Consider the following 24,142-nt stretch of genomic DNA (forward strand, 5'->3'; position numbering starts at 1 on the left):
GGACATGGATCCTTTAGGGATCCAGATTTAATTTCTTTGATATGTTTTTCCTCTAGTACCATAGTAACCTGTGAGAAGCAGTGAAAGATCTTTCCACTGAGGTCTGAACTTGGGAGTTACTCATTAAGAGCACGAGCGGGATTGACTTCAAAAGTGTAGTAAATGCCTTTAACTTCATTTCCAAAGGCCTCTGCAAATACCTTTTCTTCTGCAATCAGAAATTTATTTATATTTAGTCCTCCAGCATCTTTCAAGTCGGCAACATTTTTGTTTTTCTTGTCGTAGGGCTTCTGTGAACTAGGGGACTGGTAGTGAATTACGGTTCTCTGAAGTTTTACCGGTGTGTAGCGTGGCCGTAATGGTCTCAGTTAGCCAAACCGTGTATTTAATAACTGCTAGGTCTGCGGGCATAATTAGGACTGGTCTTGCCCTGATCAGTTAGCAGTGAAGCAAGTCTTTATCAAATTGGCTCCAGGCATTATATGTTAAAGAGTTGGATTTGACTACCTCTTTCCTCTGGACTTTAGGGATAGTGTGATCAAATGTGATTAAGGAGTGATCTGACCACGTGAGAGGGAAATGTTTTTTACTACCAGGACAGGAACAGATGTAAAGATACCATCAAGTGTGTGTCCTGCCTCGTGTCCAGCACCATTCTAGATAAGCCTAGTGTCCTGAGGGTCTCTACGAGAGAGATGGTGTTGGTGTCCCCACTGTCTACTAGGTAAATATTAAAATTGCCTAGACTGATGTATTTATTGGTGGAGAGAATGGGCTACATGAGAGCATCTAGGTTGTTAGCAAAAGTGTACGCCACCAAAGGTGCTTTTTGCATTTGCTTTTAAGGCAAAGCAAAGCAAAGTGCTTCATAGTAGGGGGTGGGAGCTGGGGCAAAAAGAGGCTTCTAACTTTTCCCTGTATACAACAGCCACTCCATTTCCCCTCTTTTTAGACCTATATACCCTAAAACATAGAAATCCCTGATGGGCTGCTGTCAAAAAGTCCGTATCAGAGGTTGCATCTGCCCATATTTCCATAATGAACAAAACATCTAGCTCATATGTGGATATATTGCCTTCTATTTAGATCTTGTGTTTTAAAGGGGTCTGACATTGATGAGACCACAGTGCGCTTCTGTCAGAGTTGGGGACTCTAAATGCTTCACCTCAACATTATTTCTAGTGGTTTGAATGCTTTAACCATCTGGTGCAGGGTGGGCGAGAAACCACATGCACATTTGCGCTCCCCATGTGCCTGATCTTTAATTAAGTTAAAGATACAGCAGCTCACTTTGGACTTGGTAAGTCCTTGTAGTTCCTTACTTGTGTAACTCACCAGGTACATATTTAATGGACCAGAACTTCTGGCCCTAGGCCCGGGCCAGGCACAGGTGGGCACAGACAGGCTTGCCTTTGGTTCACCAGCAGCACGCCCGATGCGCACATCATCTGTGAACGGCACCATCTTCAATAAATATAATGGGAAAGGCGGAAAATGCTAGACCGCTCACTGCTGGAAGTGAGTCAGTCTGTGTGCTAAAGATGTTAGGTGCTCTCCACACAATCGGCACTTCAGCTGTGGCAGAAACAGGGCAGGGCAGGAGCTACACCAATTGGAAGCACCAGGAGCAAGTTATGTGCAAAACAGTGCAAAGGGTTCAGCAAATGACATAGTAAAAATATCTGGGTAAAAACAAGTAAATGCGATATCTCTGTAAAACAGCCTCTTTACTAATAAACTTGCTGTAGTGGTCATGAGCAGGGCTTACTGAAGTCCCTTTGAGGTTTGTAGAGGATCCTGGGTAATAAAACAATAAGGGATCCACGTAACCCATACATCCCTAGACTCCCCAGCTTGTCTAGTTTTGAGAAATGTGTGGGTTTGGTAAGTTTCCTTAGATGGCCGCAGAGCCCAGGGCCAAATGCCCAGGTGACCCTCCCTTGCAAAACCAGATTGTTCTATGATAGGTCATTTTTTTGTTTCCACAGTACGATTTGTGCCATTTTAAGTTTTGACCACTATGCCTACCCACACAAGTATAGTGCCATTTTTATAGGGAGTCCTGGGGGAATGATGGGTGGTAGGGTATTGTGGACGCCCCATGATCCCACAACCCTCCCACTCAGAAAAGTGAGGAAAATATGATTTTGTTAGCTAAATTTAAGGTTGGCAGTAGAGTCTGGGTAGGTACGTTTTGGTAGATCGATGACATTCATAATCAATCAGGAATGGATCTTTTGACCTTGAAATAATTATCCGAGTCGTCAATAAAAAATCCTCATTCACGTAGTCAAGTAGGGTCAGGGGGATCTTCTTCCCTACTTCTCCTTATCCTTCACAGGTACGCACTGGCCTCTAATAAATAGGCACATTTCACCCAGTTTCTCACCAAGAATTATAGCAAGTCGCATAATTCTATTTAGGTCCTGAAGAAAGCCCCCCTGACCCTCCTAGGCAGACCAAGGGCTGAAACATGTCAACCTTTTTGGACACCACAGTGCATAGGACTAATAATACATCTTTACACTCACGGTATTGCATTTAGACAAATCTGATACCTAGACCATTAAATAATTTCCAATCTAGGCAAACAAGATTTTTTTAACTTCACTACTTTACTTCACACTCACTATAGCACTGTTCATCACCTACCATCTCGTTGATCACTACTGCAATAACCAGTGGTTCTCCTCCAGATGGAGGAAGCATACAACTAAAATAAAACCCAATGATGATGCTGTCACATTTTTTAATATAAGGCGAAGAACAAAGATGTACTGCCTCACGATTTGAGTACGTGAATGAGGGTTTTTTATTGACAACTTGGATAATTATTACAAACCCTGGTTACTCAGGTCAAGTGATCCATTCTTGATTGATTAGGAACACTATGCTAGGAAGCTGAATGGGTCACAATCCTTTCCTTCTCCCAAATAATATATCTATGCAAGCCACACCTACGTGGACTCTCTGGGTGTCTAGTTTTCATCAGTGTGTGGGTTTAGTGGGTTTCCCTAGATGGCCGCTAAGCCCGGGACCAAAAATGCAGGTGACCGTCTTGAAAAACCATGATGTTTTGTGATAGAAAGGTGGGCACCTCTGTTTTTCGTCCTTGGTTTGCAGACATCTAAGAAAACCTACAAAAAGCCAGACATTTTTTAAAACTAGATATGCGTGGGTATCCAAGGAGGTGTGGCTTGCATTGATCCTCCAAAATTTTCCTTCCAAATATCAGTTGCAAACCTCAAATTTTGCTAAAAAGTTACAAATGTTCTCAAATAAAAACAACCAATTCACAGGGTATGGGGCAATTATGACTGCACTTATCACCGTAGTAAGTTGATATGTACAAATGTACCCTTTGGTGCACAGGACCTGAGGCTCAATACCCCTAAGCCTCTTGAGATTAAAAAAAAACCACAATAGCAAGACAACAATTTGGTCCAGCACTCCTTATTGCAATATTTCAAATTACATCACATCTCGACGATTGAGGACGCCACGCTACGAAGCCTGCCCAAAATCGTGTATGAAGGAATTTAGGATAGGATCGAATATTGGACATAGAAGCACCCTTGATACAGGAGCACCTTTTCTGCAGTTTCACTGAGAATTTAAATACATTAAAAAGAAGAAGAGACAGAAAATTCGTAAGGCAATCTGAACTCAAGTTTGACACCATCGGGGAGAGATTGATAACACTTGTGAAAGATCTAACTCAATCATTATTATTTATTTTGCCCTGAAAAAGTCCGTGAAGGACAAAACAGGTTAATTGAAGAAAAATAAAGAGTGAACTACAAACAACTCTACTGAATTGCTGTCTTCATCAACCTGAATGATAACAAGTTACATTGTCAATTTTTTTTAAAATATTGAATGTACTTACAAAAAATTAGTGTGCTGGACCACGGTGTACCATAAATTGTGAGGAAGACTTCTGTCTTAGGAGATTTAGGGGCAAGTGAATCTCCGGTCCGTGGCACCTAAGAAATTTCTCACTTGAACAGTACTATCGATAGGTGCAATAGTGTGTGACCCCATCCCCGTTCTCCCTTTTGCAAATTACATCACATGGTTAAGCACAACATCAATTATTATTATTTTTTTTTCCAAAACCTTTATTGATGGCAAATAAAGAGTACATAGCTTCTCGCCTACAACCTGAAAGCTCAGGCCGGCAGCAAAAACAGTGTCATTAATGTAACTCACTTGCTGGAAAGGAACATATAGCTAACACGGCATGCCGCCTACAACCCATCTGGGCCGGACGCAGTATATACTAACGAGAGCTGCGTAAGGATGCATTCTTTAACACTGAAGATTGCTAGGCATACCGAAACAGTGAATGCTTGAGTTTTCTTGGTTTTTACCTTTATTAACTTTCAAACATATCGAACCTATGAAACTAGTGCAAACTGTTCCCTCCCATGGTGTGCCCACCATATCTCGTATGTGGAGTAAAGGACCCTTCGGTGCGGAGCATCAGTGTGATATCGCCGGCAGCTTTAAGTCACCATAGTCAGAAACTAAATCTTTCCGCACCTAATAGACAATGCGAATGATATGGGGGGTATAACTGATGATCAGATAGTGAACTCGACTGAGTGCTGTCTATTGTGATGTCATGCTAAGTGTATGACCTTAGAGTAAGGAATCCGTGACTAGAGAACAAGGAGAGTGTCTAATTCGTCGTTGACGCAACTAGTGTAGCTGGTGTATGATGTATATCACTGACTCACGGGTGTACTGTGGGTGATGGTAGTGTACCACAAGATCCCTGCCAAGTCCTGCCGTATGTAACGTCTCGTAGGTTGAGCAAGGCACATGCAATGAGGTAGATCGACCAGGTGGCATCATTTAGAAATACAGTTCAGGGCCAGGCATTACAGAAGCTTCTCACTGCCAGGTGGCGTTGTTGTCGTTGTCTATCTCCTCAGTCTGAGTACTGACTTGAATCCGGAGGAAGTACGCTGTGAGGGGTCCCCATAGGTCCTTGGGTCGTGATTTATGCGGCAAGAGCTCAGCATAATTATGCAATTGGTCTTGCCATGTGGTCTTGAATTTGGGTGCCCGACCCCGCCCCCACCGGCACGCCACGTGTCGTTTTGCCAGTAGGAGACCCAATGTGAAAAATTTCCGGTGGGCTTTCACCACAGGACATGCTTGTCCCAACAAAGCAATCCTCGGCAGGGTGCGACGGTCGTACCAATCATATCCGATATGGCCGCAAACACCTCATCCCAGTATGTCGCTACAGCATGGCGTGACCATGCGAGGTGTAGGAAGTCCGCACCCTCACTTCTGCAACGAAGACACCGGCCATCATCCCGGAGGCGAAAGCGGTGTAGTTTGCCGGGGTATAATAAAGTCGGTGTAGAAATTTATAATGAACCAGTCTGAGACGCGCGTCACCCGTCACTGCAGTGGTATGCGCGCAGCTTTCCTCCCATTTAGCCTTTAGGAAAGCCATTAAAACTCATCTTTTCCAATAATCCGTTCTTTTGTGCACCCTCATTTCGCACTCTGGTCAGTTCGCAGCGCCGGGACGCCCCTTGGCTGGGGCAGCCGCGCGCTATACAAATCCATATAACATAACATAACATAACATTGTTCGTCCATCAGCGGGGCATCAAGATCGCCGTCCCAATTTCGCCGCGCTCTAAGAGAGGAGGGGGATTGGGCAGCCTGCCCATTTTTGTAAAGCATGGAGACAACATGTTTCGGGGTGTCTGTCTGAAGTAGTTTGTGAAGGGGCGCCACCGTATCAGGTTTGTCCGGGAAGTTGGGGGTGACCGCTTTGACATTCTGTCTTAGTCGCGTGTAAAGCACAACATCAATTTAACAGATTTGTTCTAATTTTCTTTATTCATGAATCCTTATCCCAAAGAGTGCTGACTGTGATGTTCAAGCTGTTTTTATAAAGTGCTAATGGTAGAGACCTTATCAAAGTCAAACTCTTCGTATATCAAAGCATCAATCGATTTCGCATTTTTCTGATAACCAGTCTTTTATTTTATTTTGAGCTCTAGCCAAAGTATGGCATTGCAGTGGGTGTTATCCTATTCAGCAACTTCTAATGCAGCAGCATGTGGCTCACATTGTATCCACAGATTGTATACTTTATGAAAATGGATTGAACATCATAGAATAGAATAGAAGGCTAACACTGTTTGACCTGTGAAGTCTGAGAGGACCAAACGCATTGGCCATGGTTTTATCTTTTGTGAAGAAGAGATCACGAAAAGAGAAAATTGAAATGTATGTTGGGCCTAACCACGTGATGTAATGTCAGATATACCAATAAGGAGTGCTGGACCAAATTATTGTCTTACATTTTTCTAGAACATTTGAACACATTTATGACCATACATCTTTCCCCTCAGTCTTTGATAAAAATTATACTTTACTTGTGTGGATGGGTCAAGTGCCTATGACATGGAAGGGCCAAACATGTTTAGAGATTGAGGAGGGCCCAAAGTGGGTCAAAAAGGACAGTTTGTGTGTACATTTTAGGTGGATGCTACTTTGGGCACCCAGACAAGTGAGGTATAATTTTTCTTAGGAGACCAAGGGGAATGCTAGGTAGTAGGAAATGTGTGCCTGTACCATGTCCTACAACATATCCACGTAGAAATGTAAGGAAATCAATCAATCAGGGAATTTGTAAAGCGCACTGCTTACCTGCTAGGGTCTCAAGGTGCTGGGGGTGGGGAGCTGCAGCTAGTGCTCGAAGAGCCAGGTCTTGAGCAGTTTTTTGAATGCAGGGAGGTCTGCGGTCTGTCGTAGGGGGAGGGCGATCCAGGACTTGGCGGGACGGTGGGAGAAGGATCTGCCCCCGGAGGTGGTTCTGTGGATGTGCGGGATGGCAGCCAGGGACAGGTCGGAGGAGCGGAGTTTCCTGTTGGGTACGTAGAAGGAGAGTCTGTCGTTGAGGTAGGCTGGGCCGGTGTTGTGGAGTGCCTTGTGTGCGTGGATCATGAGTTTGAATGTGATTCTTTTGTCAATGGGGAGCCAGTGCAGTTCTCTCAGGTGCGGGGTGATGTGGTCCGGGTGTGGGATGTTGAGGATCAGGCGTGCGGAGGCGTTCTGGATTCTCTGGAGTCTGTTGATGAGTTTGGACGGGGCTCCGGCGTAGAGGGCGTTTCCGTAGTCGAGTCGGCTGCTGACGAGTGCGTGAGTGACGGTTTTCCGGATCTCCGTCGGGATCCATCTGTAGATCTTGTGGATCATGCGCAGGATGTCGAAGCAGGAGGAGGAGACTGCGTTGACTTGGTTGGTGATGCTGAGCTTGGAGTCGAGGATGACCCCTAGGTTAGGAGCGTGGTTTATTGGTGCTGGGGGGGTTCCCAGTGATGCTGGCCACCAGGAGTCGTCCCACACTGAGGGATTGGGCCCGAGGATGAGGACCTCCGTCTTGTCCGTGTTCAGTTTGAGTCGGCTTGCCTCCATCCACTCGGCGACGGCCTTCATGCCCTGGTGTAGGTTGGATTTTGTGGTGAGGGGGTCTTTGGTGAGGGAGAGGATCAGTTGGGTGTCGTCGGCGTTGGAGATTATGTTGAGGTCGTGTAGTCTGGCGATGCAAGCGAGGGGGCCATGTAGATGTAGGGCTGAGTGAGGATCCCTGGGGATGCCGCAGATGGTAGTGGTGGTTCCGGAGTGGAACGGGGGAGGCAGACTCTCTGCGTACTGTCGGTGAGGAAGGAGGTGGTCCAGTCCAGGGCCTTGTCTCGAAATCCTGCATCGTAGAGGCGTGTGCGCAGTGTGTGGTGGCAGACGGTGTCGTAGGTGGCAGAGAGGTCCAGGAGGATGAGGGCCGCTGTGTCGCCATTGACCAGTTAGGATTCTGATGTCATCTGTGACGGCGATGAGGGCGGTCTCGGTGCTGTAGTTGCTGCGGAAGCCTGACTGGGAGAGGTCTAGGATGCTGTTGTCTTCTAGGTAGTGGGTAAACTGGGTGTTGACGATCTTTTCCATGACTGTCGCACGGAGCGGAAGCAGGGAGATGGGCCGTAAGTTCTTGAGGTCGCTCGGGTCAGCCTGGGTTCCTTCAGGAGGGCGTTGATCTTGCCGTGTTTCCAGCTCTTAAGGAAGGTAGCGGTCTCGAAGGAGAGGTTGATGGTGTACGCATGTGGGGTGCGATGATGCTGACGGCTTTGTTGGCGATGTGGTGGGGGAGCCGGTCAGATGGGGAGCCTGAGTGGATGATGCTCATGGTCCCAGTTATGTCTTCGGTGCTCACGTTGGTCCAAGTGGTCAGGGGGTCATGGTCGGTGGGGCTCGGGGTGTTCGTTGTGGCAGGGTCCGTGGGGTGCGTCCGGGGGTGAAGCTGTTGTGGATGTCGGTGATCTTGCGGTGGAAGGAGGCAGAGAGGGTGTCACACAGGGCTTGTGATGGCGGAATGTCGTTGGTGCAGGAGCTGGGAGTGGAGAGCTCTTTCACAATTTTGAATAGCTCTTTGCTGTTGTGTGCGTTGTTGTTGAGGTGGTCTTTGAATAAGGCTTTTTTGGTGTTCCTGATGAGGTGGTAATGTTTGCGGATGGCGTCTTTGCGGTTGGCGGGTGTTCTGTCATTGAGCCAGATGTTCTCCAGTTTCTGGCAGGTGCGCTTGGAGGCTAGGAGCTCTGGGGTAAACCAGCTGGCTCTCTGGCTGGTGTCTCTGTCAGTGGGTTGTTTCATAGGTGCTACGGTGTTGGCGCATTCCTCCATCCAGAGTCTGGAGGTGTGTGCCCCCTTCTCGGGGTCAATGAGGCTGGGTGGAGTGCGAGGTGTGTTTCTAGTCGTTCCTCGGTGACTTTTCCCCAGCATCAGTGATGGATCTGTAGAGTGCGGTGGTGGGAGACAGGTTTCTGGAAGGTGAAGTGGACGCAGTGGTGGTCGGTCCCGGTGAGCTCGGAAGTGTGGCTGAAGGAAACATGGGGGCTGGCGGTGAAGATGGCGTCGAGCGTGTGACTGGCAATGGCAATGTGACGATCTGTCTCAGTCCGAGGGTGGCGAGGTTGTCAATCAGGGTGGAGGAATTCCTGTCGTTATTGTTTTCTAAGTGATAGTTCAGGTCGCCGAGCAGGATGTAGTTGGTGGAGGTCAGGGCGTGCGTGCTGATGAAGACGGCGATGGAGTTGCAGAATTGGGGACTTGGGCCTGGTGGTCTGTAGATGAAGGTGCCTCTGAGGGTGGTCTTGTGGTCGGTGTGGATCTTGAAGTGCATGTGTTCGGCGGTGGCGAGGGTGTCGTTGGTGTTTGTGGAGACTTTGATGGTGTTCTTGTGGATTATGGCGATGCCTCCCCCGGCTCCATTGGTGCGGTCTCTGCGCGAGATCTTGTATCCATCAGGGATGGCCACTGCAATGTCTGGGATGGTCAAGAAGGCGACATCTTGTGAAGTGGTGGTGAGTAGGTCCCAGAGATCGACGGCGTGCTTGCGTGCGGAGCGGGTATTGAGCAGGATGCATCGTAGTTAGTTGGGTTCTGCTGCTGTGGTGGTCTCGGCTTTGTTGTTGCAGGAAATGTGACTTTGTAAGTAAATTTGAGGTTTGTAGGGGACTCTGGGTAAAAGAATGCTGAGGGATCCATGCAAGCCACACTGCTAACAGCGATACTGCCAGCCAAGAGTCAGTACATGCACATTACCATCCACACACACCACCGGCCAACCACCATTCAAGCATACCGCCAGCCAAGGATTATCCTCACACCCTGCCAGCCATGCACCATCCATACACACCACTTGATAAGTGTCATCTAGGTACACCACAAGCCAAATGCTATCATTGCACACAGACAGCCAACCAATATCCATGCACACCATCAGCCAAGTACCACACATGCACTTTGCCAGCCAAGCACCATTTCCAAATACTCCCAGCCAAGAAGAGCAAGACTGGGAACTGCAACCAGCCCTGGCAGATTGCTACTTGACTGGCCCTGGGAGGGGGACGTGCTAGTAAGAATCACTGCTCCTTCTTTTCTCACTGGGGCTCAATGTTGCAGCATTTCTGCTAAACCAAGTGACAATCCCCCCAGCCAGAAAACCAGCCCCCCACCACTCCAGCAACCCAGAGAAAAGACTGGTGCCCGCTAAGGACAGTCCAGTTCTGCAGCCAAACACCATCCATGCGCACATCCAGCCAAGCACTAGTCCATGTACACTGCCGGCTAAGTGCCACTCCACACACACCACCAGACAAGTGCCAATCTGCACACACTGTTATCAAGCGCAAGTACAAGCACAACATTAGCCAAGTGCAGGTTCACACACACACCACCAGCAAAATGCCAGCTGAAGGTCAGTACACGCAGACCATCAGCCAAAGTCCTGTTTACACACACACAAACTCTCCCTGGTTTCTAGTGGCTGTCTGCCCCTGCATGTGTGCAGATGAGAATAAAAATATTGCTGAAACAGCCAAAATGTGTGCCTAAAAAAAGGGAGTGACCCTTGCCTATGGTGCTTTTTTACTGGCCTGTCCATAAACGTACAAAATACAAAATTTTATAGGGGGTCCAAGGGGAATTTTATTTATAGACCAAGTATTATTCTATCCCCCATCCACAGTATACCAAAACAAAGTGGATACTACTGGTCTGTCAATACAGTGATATACGGCAAAAAACAGAGAGTCTGTTTCAGCTTAACCTGTGTCATACTAGAAAGGAATCCCATCAGCCCACCAGATGGCAGAACTTCATCATCTGGGATTTGAAAAGAGACTGGTATATGGTAGCGCAGCTCACCTTTTATAATCGTGAGCTGCCCTAACTCAAAACACACCAGTGATGGATCAGGCCATGAATGCAACCTCTGTGGTGCTGGCAAACTAATTGTGCAGTGTTGGTAATTGTGAGAAAAAATCATAAGTGCAATTTAAAATTGACTACCATGATAAGAGAAGTAACTTTATTGAAGGCTTACCATCATGTCAAGACTAAAACAGTGTGTAGATAGTTTGTCATAATAACTATCATTGGTTGACTAGAAAGTCCATAAACGTTGCCCGGTTACTAATTGGGAGTAAGTGCACCGCAACTGCCACAAAATCATGAGGACCTAACACATATATCTTTGAGCATACAGGCAAGAGATAACCAGCAGGTGAAGGGCTCTATCCGGTCGACCCTGGGGGGAGAAATTCAAACCCCTGGCACTAGGGGTAACCTCTCAACTACATTAAGATACCCAAATGAGACCCGGAGAAAGATACCAGAGATAAGGCTACACCATATACAGTCGTCCTAGCAAATGTCCCTCCGCTATCAGTTGGTGAGGAAGAACACTGGTCCACTCTAAGAAATAAGTTGCTTCACTTTTTAGGTGAAAGGACAAGTCTAACTAACAAACTGTTTAATGGATTTAGGATGGCCAGGAGAATTGACAGGATTGGGAGCTCTACCAAGTCTATGCCAGGTGACTGTGTTGTGTTAACTCTTAGCTCCCCTGAAATGATTCAAACTGTATTAGAAAGGGTGGGCTCCAGGTATGTAACCAATACAGGGATGAATATCCTCCCCCAGGGCTACTTCTATCAACCCCCTCGGCCTATACATCACCGACTAGAGGGAGAACAATTTCTTGAGGGGTATAACAAAGGTACACCGTCCCGACTATTAACCTATCTGATGTTTTTAGCACCTTGGGAGATATTGACTGACTTGACAGGTGCCATACTTAACTTGGGAGGGTGGGTCAGCAGGGAGTTGCAGCCTTGGGTTCACAACACATAACTGTCACATGGAACAGTCTGACAGGGAGAGGGTTATAAATCAGCAACAGCGGGAGGAGGATGTATTGGCGAGTGGAAACATCAAAAAGGACAAGGCCCCTCTATTTGTAACTTGGAGCCTCTCCGCAACAACCAGAAGTATTCTTTAATAATATTTCTAGTAGTAATATGCTTATCCCACCCATCCACGCACAAAATAAAAATGTACCTTATACTACAGTCATCTCATGGAACATCTCAGGATTACGGACTAAGATAATTAACCCAGTATGGTGTAACTATATCCAGAGCTGTGATATACTTTGTTTACAGGAAACCTGATCTAGTGAGCAATTTCACATTAATGGTTTTAAAACCTTTCGTACCCACGCTGTGAAGAGGAAAGGGGGTAAACTTAAGGGAGGTCTCTGTACATACATCTCTAATAAGATGAAAATCAATAAAATAGAGGCATCTCGGGGGATAGATTTTATCAGGTAGTTAAGCTATTTTTTGGGGGTAACCAATGTGTAGTTTTAGTTAACTTGTACAACAACACAGCCGCAGAAGAACTTAATCAGGTGCTGAGAAACCTGAGTGTCGAACTGAGTGGGAACTGTAACACAAGTCTATTAGACGTTATGACAATTATGATGGGAGATTTTAATTGTGTACTGTGTCCCTTAAAGGATAACAGAATATGTGGCCTCATGAACGAAGAAGATTTTAGTAATACCCATTTCTGCCACACAATGGTGGGTTAGTTATTTAATGAATTCCTCGCTTTCATTGACTGGGTTTTGTGAATGAGCTTGTTTCCTGGCCAGCACCAATGCTTTTCACTTTAATGGAAGGGACCTGGCCTCTACTATAGATTATATTTTAGTCTCATGTAACTATGCATCTAGAGCACTTTCTTTTGAGGTTGGAGAAAACTCTCTGAGTGATCACTTCCCCTTATGGTTAAAGGTTAACTTGCCACTAAACAATCTAAAAAGACTTGCTTAAGTGAGCTGGCCCCTCACAATAGGATTGTAGCATCCTATATTGAAATATCAAATGAGCGTAGGAATTTACTGTCTGCACAATGCCGAAATAAATCCAAAGAATGGGCTGTTTCAATACAAGATGTAATCAAGCATATTCCAACTTGAAGCTTGAACTACACAGGCAGCCTAGAGTTTTGAACAATGTCAGGAGGGCCAGACTGGAATATAGGCAGGCAATTAAGGAAAGAAAGAATATCATTAGAGAGGAAGCTTGGGAATCCTTGCACTCAGCAGCAATGTCGAGAGACAGTGCAGCCTTCTGGAGGGCAGTGAGGGAACCTTTTTTAACTGACAGAGATTGCACGTCAATAGAAATCGCCATCACGGAAGAGGAATGGATCAGGCATTTTGCTCAGGTATACAATGGACCAGATAACCCCCCCTCCCTGACTAGTGGTAGTGCAGTGAGTAACCTTGTTAATGTTGATCTGAAATTTACTTTAGATTAGGTAAATAGAGCATTAGCCCTAAGTCAGACGGGCAAAGCCCCGGGCCCAGATGGTGTTCCTGTGGATCTGTTTACATACAACATCATTCTTTGGGGGCCGATTATAACACAGTTTATCAATGCCAGCTGCCAAACCCGACTCCGAAAGACCTGGAGGGAGTCAATATTTGTCCCCATTTTTAAAAAAGGAGACCGTCTTGCAAGGCAGAGCAGATGAAACACAGGTTTTATTAGATCTACAATATGATTTTCGCGAGGGGCTGGGCACTGTGGAGCAGTGCTTAAATTTGACCATGCTAACCGGAAATATGCAAGGGCAAAAAAAGGTAGTTTGTTTCTGGTCTTTGTGGATCTAACTGTGACGTTTCATTCAGTTAGGCATGATAGACTATGGGAGATCCTTGAGGAGCTGAGGGTTGACCCACACATTATTTTCTTTTTAAGAAACTTGTATAATGGAGCATCAGTCAGTGTGCGTTATGGAGTAGGGGGTGAGCGCATGGCCGCCTTCACCGTACGGAGGTGGGTCAGGCAGGGCTGTGTGCTGGCCTCTCTCCTTTTTAATCTGTATAATAATGGATTGGGCAACACACTAGTGAGAAGTGCACAAGATTATCCACAAGTTGCCGGTCGTCCCATCCCAGCTCTTCTCTATGCAGACGACGCAGTTTTAATGGCAAGAACCCAAATTGGTCTTCAACGGGCCCTTGACTGTTTCTCAGTCTTTATGAAAGATCTTGGTCTTAGTACTAATATATCTAAGATGTTTGTAATGAGATGCGGGCATGGGCCGAAGAGATCACAAGATATATTTGGGGATGGCCAGGAGCTAGCCTCAACTAAAAGTTTCTCATATCTGGGAGTACAGTTTAACTATAATGACTCATGGGCCCAAACTATAATCATGAAAACATTGGTGTTTATCCGTACTTCTAAAGCCCTTTTAACTTTCTCAAAGAAATTAGGAAAGAAACCGCCTGAGGAGCTCCTACAATATATAAAGCAAAATGTATCACATCAGTTATGTATGGAGCAGGAGTATGGGGCCTAGCTAACACTGAGCTGTTGCAACAAGTCGAAAATTATTTTTTCAGATTTATTCTGTCAGTCCTGGCTAGTGCCTCCTCTCATGTCTGCCACGAGGAGTTGAGTCTGTCCTTTATTTCTGATCTTATTAAAGTAGAACCTACACTGTTGTGGCACAGTATTTGGACAAAGGCAAAGACGCATCTAAACAGGGAGATTCTGCAGGACTGTCTTAAATTACACAGAGTTTTAAAGATTCCTTGGTTTAGATTTGTCCATGATTTTATGGCAGATTTAGGGCACCCAGAATATTTCACTGACCCCGCGACACTGCAGACGATCCCTAGAAAAGTTCTTAAAAAGGAGGCTTTACACTTGTTGGAAACGGTTAGATTGTAAGAAGAACTTTTAAAGCCTAGTGTTAGCCAACACCAATGACAATTAACTACATTAAGAATGTGGCCATATTTGACATTTGTCCAGGGACGTATGATAGAATGCTATTGTTTAGGTTTAGGCCTAATAATGTGCATAGAATAGTGACTCTGCCTAAAATTAATGACTGGTCACGACAGTTAGCATTATGCCCTTGTGACAACCAGTCTACTGAGTCCACTATTCATTTAGTCTTCTTTTGTAAATTTTATTCAGTGTTAAGGAAAGTGTGGCTACTGCCACTTTTAAAATCTATGGGGCTGAGGCAATGTCGTCCCGCACTGATGAAACTCTAGCTCCTGGAGAATGAACATGTTGCTTGGAGGTTAGCCCTGTTTTTAAAGAGAGTGCTTCGACTAAGAAAAAGTCTTACTAATGAAGAATGTTAAATATCAATGAATTAAGCTGTTATAATCGTAGTACATTTTACAGAATAAAATATGCATGTTTGTTGATGATTTAAACGCACTGTTTACTGTGATTGCTTCTGTTTTTAACCTTTAAATGTTACCATTGATTTGTAATGCTTTTATGATTGTTAATAATAACATTTGAATAAAACTTTCCTTGACTTGACTACTAAGTGGGCTTTGCACTTCCCACAGGGGGCAGATAACGACCTAATGCCCAGATTGTCCTTCCAGGGGCAGTAAGCCTTTTTTGGTGGTGGGGGCCTTAGCATGTCCTTTCTTGGCAGCCTTCACCCCTACGTATAAAAACGATGAAATCCATGGTGCCTTGTGGGCTTTCTGCCCCTCTGGAGGCAGATTAGGGACTATTGCCCCCATCTGCCTCCTGTGCTATGCAATTTGTTCGGGGTGTGGAGGCATTGACATGTCCATTTTGGACAGACCCGCCCCCTCCATATTAAAAAAAACAATCCCTGGTGCCTAGTGGGCTTTCTGCACCCTGGGAGCAGATCAGGAGCTATTGCCCCAATCTGCCTCCTGGGAGAGCAGAAAGACTGTGAAATTTTGGGAGGATGAAGGTATTGTCAATGCCATTCTGGGTGCCCTCACCCCTATATACATAAAAAAGAATCCCTGGTGCCTAGTGTGCTTTCTGCCCCCTTGGGGTGCATATCGGGGGCTCCCAGGGGATGCATAAATGGTGTGGAATTTTCTTGGGAGGAGGGGGCATTGGCATGCCTATTTTAGGCAGCCCCCACCACAACATATAAAAAAATAATAATCCCTTGTACCTAGTGGACTTTCTGCCCCCCCAGGGGGCAGATCAGGGGGTTTTGCCCCATCTGCCTCTGGGGAGACAGAAAGACTGTGGGATTTGTTTGGGTGGGGGTGGGGCATTGGAATGTCTTTTTTGGGTAGCCCCCACTGCTATATTCATAAAAACAATCCCTAGTGCCTAGTGGGCTTTCTGCCCCCCGGGAGCAGATCAGGGGTTATTTCCCCATCTGCTCCCAGGGGGGGCAGAAAGACTGTGGCAGTTTGCAGATTGCCTGAGAAGGACATGCCAATGCCTCCACCCCTAAATAAAATAAGAAAAATAATCCCTGCCATCTAGTGGGCTTTCTGCCCCCTGGGGGCAGATTGAGGGCTATTGCCCCATCTTTCAACCGGGGGTACGGAAAGAATGTAATATTGTAGGGGTGGGGCATTGGTATGCACATCCCTGGCAGCCAACACCCCTAAATCCAATATAAAAAAGAATCCCTGCCATCTAGTGGGCTTCCTGCCCCTCGGGGGGGGGAGGGGCAGATCAGGGGCTATTGCCCCCATATGCCTCCCAGGGACAGCAGAAAGACTGTGTAATATTTTGTAGGTGGGGGTATTGGCATGCTCATCTTGGGAAGCCCCCACCTCAAATTTCAATATAAAAAAGAACCCCTGGCATCTAGTGGGATTTCTCTCCCTGAGGGAGGCAGATTAGGGGCTACAGCCCTAAGGGGGCAGAAAGACTGATTTTCCAAAAATTATTTTGGGAGAGCAAAGGCCAAGAGTCCGCTTTCTGCTCCCTGGTGTATAGTAGTTGGATCCCTGCTTGGGGATCGCCCTACTGAGGTAATCACCAAACTGCGATCCACTAATAGAAAGGGGTGATTCTCCCGTTTCTAATGATACCTCTCCTGTCTTTCTACATTCTCGGGGTCAAAGATAGCCCCCAGAGCCCATAGAAAGGGAAATTGAAATTGACTCATTTCAGTTTCGGTTACTCTGAAATGACATCAGCGTGACATGCGTCCTGATGCTAGTGAGCCGTCAGACGCACATGAGCACTTCTGCATCGGATGAGTCCTGCACTTCCAACATATAGAAGGGGTTAAAAAGCAGCAGGCTCAAGGAAGAACTCTAAAGAACTCCACAAACTAGTTGTTTTAATGCAGAAGAAAAAGGACAAATAAAAGCCCTTTAGGAGCGATCTTCAGGATAGAACCGGATCTAGACGAGTGCCACCCCGAACACCAAAATGACTTATTCATTCCAGTTGGATTGGGTGTGGGACTGTATCAAACACCACTGATATGTCTAACAGAACGTCATGGCAGATGCGCGACAGTCACCAGTCACTCTCCCTGAATCTGCATCTTCAACGAAAGTTGTCTCCGTGCTGTAACCAGACAGGAAGACTGATTGAGAATCATGCAGGAGGCCATCAGCTTCTATACAGTCAGATCAGATAGTTGTCGCTGAGCATAATTTCTCCCAAAAATAGTACGTGGGTGCAGACAACAGGAAGATTGGTCGGAAATCGCTGAGCTCATCAGGATCAGCATTAGTTTTTTTCAGCAATAGTAATAAAAACGCTTGTTTCCAAATGGTAGGAAAATTGCCAGTTTTAAATGAGGAATTCCAGATTTGTTTTAAAACAGGATTTATCAAGGGGTTCATTGATCTAAAACCTGGGAAACAACGTTTATATTGCATGCTTTATATAGCAAGTTATTACAATGCGGTTTGTTCCAATGTCTGCGATGTTACATCACAAACCATTGCCTTGCAAGTTGTTACAAAGACTTGCTGTAAGGGGCTGAAGGTGTTGGATTTACAATCCAACACCTTTCCTGGTGTTGCACAAACTGAAGTAGGAATAGTAAATAATACCATTCCTAAGTCTAGCACGCCCGTACCAGCAAGTCGTTGTAACAACTTGGAATGTTATGGTTTGCGATGTAACAAATTGGTCGTTGTAACGACCACATTGTAATGGCGTGCAATGTAAAGCATGCGTAGTATAGATATATATTCCTAAAAAACTGGGAAAGACAAGGGTCCCCAGGAGACCCCGACTTGCATTTCAAAAGTTCAGTCAATGACTCTTCAGCTGTTATTGGAAGACATTCAGAAAAAGAAATAAGGTTGTTGAGGGAGCTCGATGGTGATTATTGGCAGCGGCTCCTGTCTCAGCCAGAAATGAGTAATACAGATTTTGAATTTTTTCTTCAAAGAAATCTGACAGGCTTGTGCACATGGTATGGGAGGGATGGATAGTACTATCCATCGCTGCTGGTTTGGTAAAGGATTATACAATCCTAATCTTTACTTAGCAGAGTTCTCAGACCTCTCTAAGAGTCTAACAAAATGTCCCCTCCTCTTAAACTGCAACTCCTTTAGCTACGATATTGTAGGACTTTCTCCAGCAGTGCTTTAATATTTTGCAGCTTTTCATTTCCACGAAGCTCAGCTGAGAAAGGGGTTGAAGGTGTGGCTCTAAAAGTAGTAACTGATCATAAAGACTATATTTAACGCAGTTGTGATCCATGAGTTAGAACTGGTGGAGTTACTGTCTGGATTTCCTGACAGTTGTGGAACAGCTGATTGCAGGTCTGGCCCCAGGGTATCCTTTGTGACCTTTCACAAGTTATTGCTCTTTAATTCTGTTAGATTTTCAAATAAGGTGTGCTTAGTCTCAAAACTAAAAGTAAGAGAGACAAGCAAGTGGTTGGTCCGTAACATGTTAAGGGGAACTTGGATGTTTGAGATGATTAAGTCTAGTATGTGGCCAGCTCTATGAATAGGTGAGGTTACTAATTTAGGGGTCGATTACGATTGCGGAAGGACCACCACTGCCAGCCATGCAGTGGTGGTCCTTCCGCAATATGACTGCGATTTTCCCCTGCCACATTAAAATGGCTGGGGAAACCACTTTCGGACCACGGCAGATGCAAAGACCGCCCACCACGGAACTGCCACAGGAAATGGTTGAGCTGTCTGCATCCATGAAATGGTGGGGGTGCCTAGCAGGCACCGTCCGCCAAATCACAATGCTGTCTCCAGCCACACTTTCTGTGGCGGGTAAACTATACTTAACTGGCACTTGGTGCAGTGAAATGTAGGGGGATACCATGGGTACCCCAGTGCACCCACACCACCCTCCAACAGAAGGGGGGCCCGCAATTTCCCACCCATTACCCCTATATACCCAAGAACCCACACCTAAAAAAATTACACAATTACCATAATTAATATTCATAAATTAATTAATATTTAATTAACAACCAAATAATAATCACTTACAAATAAATGATTTCCCACACTAAAAGCTATAAAATCTAAATAAAATAAATAAATGAAAAATTATTAAAAGACTTCCACCCTATTCCCCTATAAACCCACAGCCCACTACGGAACAAAAAAATGCAAAATGTAATTTTAAAAATTCATAACTACTAAAAATGTACATATATATTTTAAAAAAACATAAACAATACTTATACAAAAAAATGCATAACATACCTTTAAAATATAAACTTAAATACATAAAACTAATTTAAAAATCGACATTTTAAACATCTATAATTTTTCAGCATTAATGACTTTTTAAAAACAATATTTCTTACCTTGATTTGATATTCTTTTCCACGATATTCTTGCTGTCGATATTTCTGAATCACAATATTTTCAACTCAATATTTGTGTAAGTTGACATTTCCAACTCCAGCACCGCCATATTTTCAAGGTATGGGGATGCCACAAACTTAAGCTCAGGAAAAACCTGGTCTTAAACAGGGATACGAGGATACATTTCTCCTTCTATTTTTCTCTTGTCATGCTTGCTGCTTTCTGCAGCACACATAGAGGGTGCATTGCGTTATTGGAAAGATGGAACATCCTTGCGTTTCAAAAGTGACAAAGTGTGGCATTAGCCTTCTTGGTTGTATGCTGCGCTTTCCCACTTTGCTAATAAATATGCCCCTTAGTGCCTTAAAGCAATTTAACCTGCTCACTGATGTCCTGTGATTCTTAGACTATGTGATTAGTTTGCTTTGTGAAACTGCAGATGTAACTGAAAAGGAACTAAAAAGTAATCTAAAGTAATTTTAAATGTTCTGAAGAGCTTACGACCCATTTCTCAATTGTAAAATGTGTGTTCCTGCAAAACCAGTGCACATTGTATTTTTCAAAAGTAACATTGTATGAACAGTATCACTTACCTGCTACTGAAAAAATCTTGGTTCTAGTCATAGAAGTAACAACTTTTTATACAAACAATTGATCTGGATTCAGCCTTTGAGTGTGTTACGTCATTTCTTTCCTGAGGGTGTACAACAAATGCTTAATACTACCCTCTGATAAGCCTGACTGGTCAACCACACTACCACAAAAGAGACAACAGTATTGTCTACTTTAGCCTCTGCAATACCTGTGGGGATTCACTGGATTCTGTGCACACTATCACTTACTTAGGTATAGTATATACAGAGCCAGCTTCCTACATTGAAGGAACGGATGGAAGAGTACATGGAAATTAGAGAAGATGAGTGGACAAAAGGATTGGTGGATGAAAACTTTATTGATCCTTGGGTGAGTCAAATGATGCATGGTGGATGGATGACCAATAGATTGAATTGTGGGAAAATTCATTGATGAATGACAGAATGTAAAGTTAAAATGGTAGATTAAAGCGTGAAATTATGAATTTAAATATGATGGACCGAAGAATCAAATAAGCTCTTCTAAGGAGTTGTGGACAACATAGAGGTTATTTTACTTTTCTGGCTTCTCTCTTGCACATGGTTATGTTACAGCTAGAAAACTTGTGCAATTCATGTTTTACCCAACATAACATATGTAATAATCTGTATTTTCTCTAGGGCGCAGAAGAGAAGTGGACTGCAAAACCACAGCTGCTAATCTCAATGATGCAATTGGAAGTGTCTCCTCAGTCCAGGAAGTGAGGGATGATATCGTACTGAAGATGCAACCCTTCGCCTGCTGGGAAGAGTTCCTGGTGCCGCTCCCCATCTCCATCGCAATACTAGGAGAGCTGGCAGTCCTTTCATCAGCGGGAGGGGACTTCTCCATCAACCTGAATCCACCAACAGATGGATACAAGTACATGAAATACCCAAATTCCTTTGCTGCATCCCTAATGCAGGTTTGCAATTCAGCCTGGTTTGCCTTCAACACTGCAAACAAGAACATGGACCAGATAAGGCTCCTCTCTGGGTTCATACCTAGCGCCAATGCAGAAATAGTCAAGATTCTGTCCACGCCAACTGCCTCTGTTGCCAACCTCCTCCCAAAGAAGCTGAACAGTTTGCTCCGAGTGTCCAATAAATGCACATCCTTGGCTCAGTCTGTGGAGTTAGGCTTTAATGAGACAGTTTACATAATCCATGAGATTCTTGAAGCTTGTTTGAACTCGATGAATGGCTACGAGCATAAGCTGTCAGATATAAAAACTGCCCTGGAGCAGCTCAGCATAAAAGAAGCATCCTCAAGGAAATCTTTGCAGACAACAGAAGAGTTAAGGAAGGCCACTGAGACACAACTAAAGGATGCAATAGAAGCCTACAAGAATGCAATGGACAAAGTGCCCTCTGTAATGGAAACTGCTGGTGCTGATATACTGGGCACTTTTCTTAACCCATCATCTTACATAGCAAAGAAAGACGTAAAACAAGACTTAGACGTAGATGGAACTCATGACACGAGTAATGGAAAGTCCACCTTTTGCGCCACCAATGTCTGTGCCAGATCCAATCAGATGGCATCACTCGCAGATAGTCTCCTAAAGGTCTTAGACAGTGAACAGAAAACTGTTAACATGAAACATGTTTATGATGAGAGGGACCATAAAGTCATAACAGACTTTTTTAAAGATGGTTTATTGGACCTGCAAAAGACGATAAGTGATGAAGGTAATTGTACTGCAAAAATGATAATGGATATTTTTCTGGAACATGGCATTGCTATTTGTGAGGAATTGCACAGAGCTGCCACATCTGCGACTGACGATCAGGAGAACTTGAAGAGCATTGCTCAAAAGATAAACACTCTTTATCTCAGCTCAGTAAAAGCTGAAACACATTGTAAAACTGCAACCAATGCCCCTACTTTGCAGCAAATACCCCCAAATCTGTCTAAGGCTGTAAGCAGTGGTGGAATAGGCACACAGGCTGCACAGAGGGCTTGGGCTAGAGTGGAACAGGCCAGAATGCAATTAAACAACACTCAAGCAAATTACCTGAAGACCTTTGATAACCTAAAAAAAGAAAATCAAAAACTCACAGAAGTCCTGGTTGAAATAAGGAGTCACCAAGTAGAAAAAATAGATTTTGAAACAACCAAGAAGTTGCTCATTAAAGGGTTGTCTGCTCTGCAGAAAGTCAAAGAGCAGTGGAATACGATGGTTACCTTCTTCCAGAAAATATCCAACCTCTTAGAGTCCTGTCTCTCAAGAAATGTCAACGAATTAGTGGAAAATGCTGAATCCTTAAAGAGCAGTATGAGTTATCCAGCAGTAGCCTTTGTGAAGGATTTGTTGTTCATGCAGGCAACCAAAGCCACCAACTTAGGCTATCTGGTCAACATGATATCCAGTACCTACTCTGAAGTATCTCAGCATTACCTGATGGACCATGTGAATGTTTTAGGAATATTCCTCGGCATGAACCCCTCAGATCCGGAGTTCAAGTTGGAGCACCTGAAGTTACAAACCGGCTGCGAAGACGCTCAAAGGGCAATCACAAGCTTGGCAATTTCAAAGAAACAAGAGTTTGACTTGGCTTTAGAGGCGAGAATTGAAAGAATCAAGTGCCAGCTGGGTAAAGCCATCCCACCCATGTCAGAAAAGGAAAGGAAGAGCATTAGTGAGGCTGTAGAGGAAGGGGGAAGTACTGCTGGGGATTCAAGCATTTCAATTCCAGACATGGCTGACTTTATGTAGCAGGGCTAGCGTATTTTCTCTAATTCTTTTCTATTTTATAATCCTTCGCTTTGACAGTAATGAATTGGAGTTTGTAGGTAAGGGATGTTTGTGGAGGGCAGCCGCTTTGCATTTCGTTTGTGTTTGTGTTTGTGTTTTGTTAACTTAATATATGTTGTCCATTAATCTGAAACTGTGATGCAGCCACAGGCTGATCTCACACACAGCTGGTCCACTTATATATAATGGTATCCAACCTTAAATTAAAAGGTATTACCAATAGTCAAATTCGTGGATTTTAAGTCAATAACACATATTTTATGTCATAACACCGAGGTGTCTGGGCACCAATGGCATGTTCTGAAATAAAACTTACACAGTTACATACAAGCAACCTAAATGAGGAAGGTGCTTAAGATCCTACCCAAGGTAATCTCTTGAGTTTGATTGGAAGATCATTTCACAGTTTTTCCTATAGATATTTTGATTAAACGTGTAGGAGTCAAGCCAGTCTTTATCATAGAATCTAAAAGTGACATTGGATATATGTATTTGTGTCTCCAATGATCCAAACACGAATGGTAAATGGTTGCATGAATCATCATGGGAGGCTAGAATATGACTCTTCTGGCAATGGGAAGCCCAGTGTTGGCCAAACTACCAAGCCAATTCTTGTACTGGGAAGGAAACAAGCTTCCGGGGCCCGGTTTCTGCCATTTCAGGCGTCGTCGGCCCGGCTTGCTTGAATCCTGATGGTGCAATGAGCAAGGGACTCACATCTGAGTATACCCTTCCACGCTTATGGTGGACAAAATGATTCAGAAAAGGGGGTGGTGATGAACAGAGTGCCTGAATTAAGCAGACTACTCTTACCCAGTCCAAAGATCAGGGCTTGATCCATCACCGTTTTTTAGCTCACTTCACCATCCCAGCTCAGAACTTGGCTATATGCAAATTAGTCTGTTCCTGTCCCAGTGCATGATGGGAACAGGGCAAACCAAACTACAAAGCCAATTCTTATACTGGGAAGGAAACACGCTTCCGGGGACCCGTTTCTGCCATTTCAGGCGTCGTCGGCCCGGCTTGCTTGAATCCTGATGGTGCAATGAGCAAGGGACTCACATCTGAGTATACCCTTCCACGCTTATGGTGGACAAAATGATTCAGAAAAGGGGGTGGTGATGAACAGAGTGCCTGAATTAAGCAGACCACTCTTACCCAGTCCAAAGATCAGGGCTTGATCCATCACCGTTTTTTAGCTCACTGCACCATCCCAGCTCAGAACTTGGCTATATGCAAATTAGTCTGTTCCTGTCCCAGTGCATGATGGGAACAGGGCAAACCAAACTACAAAGCCAATTCTTATACTGGGAAGG

At 44.7% G+C, this 24,142-nt stretch overlaps 1 protein-coding gene across 1 annotated transcript in view; it reads left to right on the forward strand.

Moving 5' to 3' along the window:
- Positions 1–23,418, forward strand: part of LOC144817785 (uncharacterized) — an 80,889-nt gene extending 57,471 nt beyond the window's left edge. The window contains exon 2 of the mRNA XM_078674600.1: positions 20,710–23,418. Coding sequence (XP_078530726.1) covers positions 20,710–22,787 — 2,078 coding nt within the window. The 3' untranslated portion in view covers positions 22,788–23,418. The remainder of the gene's footprint in view (positions 1–20,709) is intronic.
- The last annotated feature ends 724 nt before the right edge of the window (positions 23,419–24,142 follow it).

Source organism: Lissotriton helveticus, chromosome 2_1, assembly GCF_964261635.1.
Source record: "Lissotriton helveticus chromosome 2_1, aLisHel1.1, whole genome shotgun sequence".
NCBI lineage: Eukaryota > Metazoa > Chordata > Amphibia > Caudata > Salamandridae > Lissotriton > Lissotriton helveticus.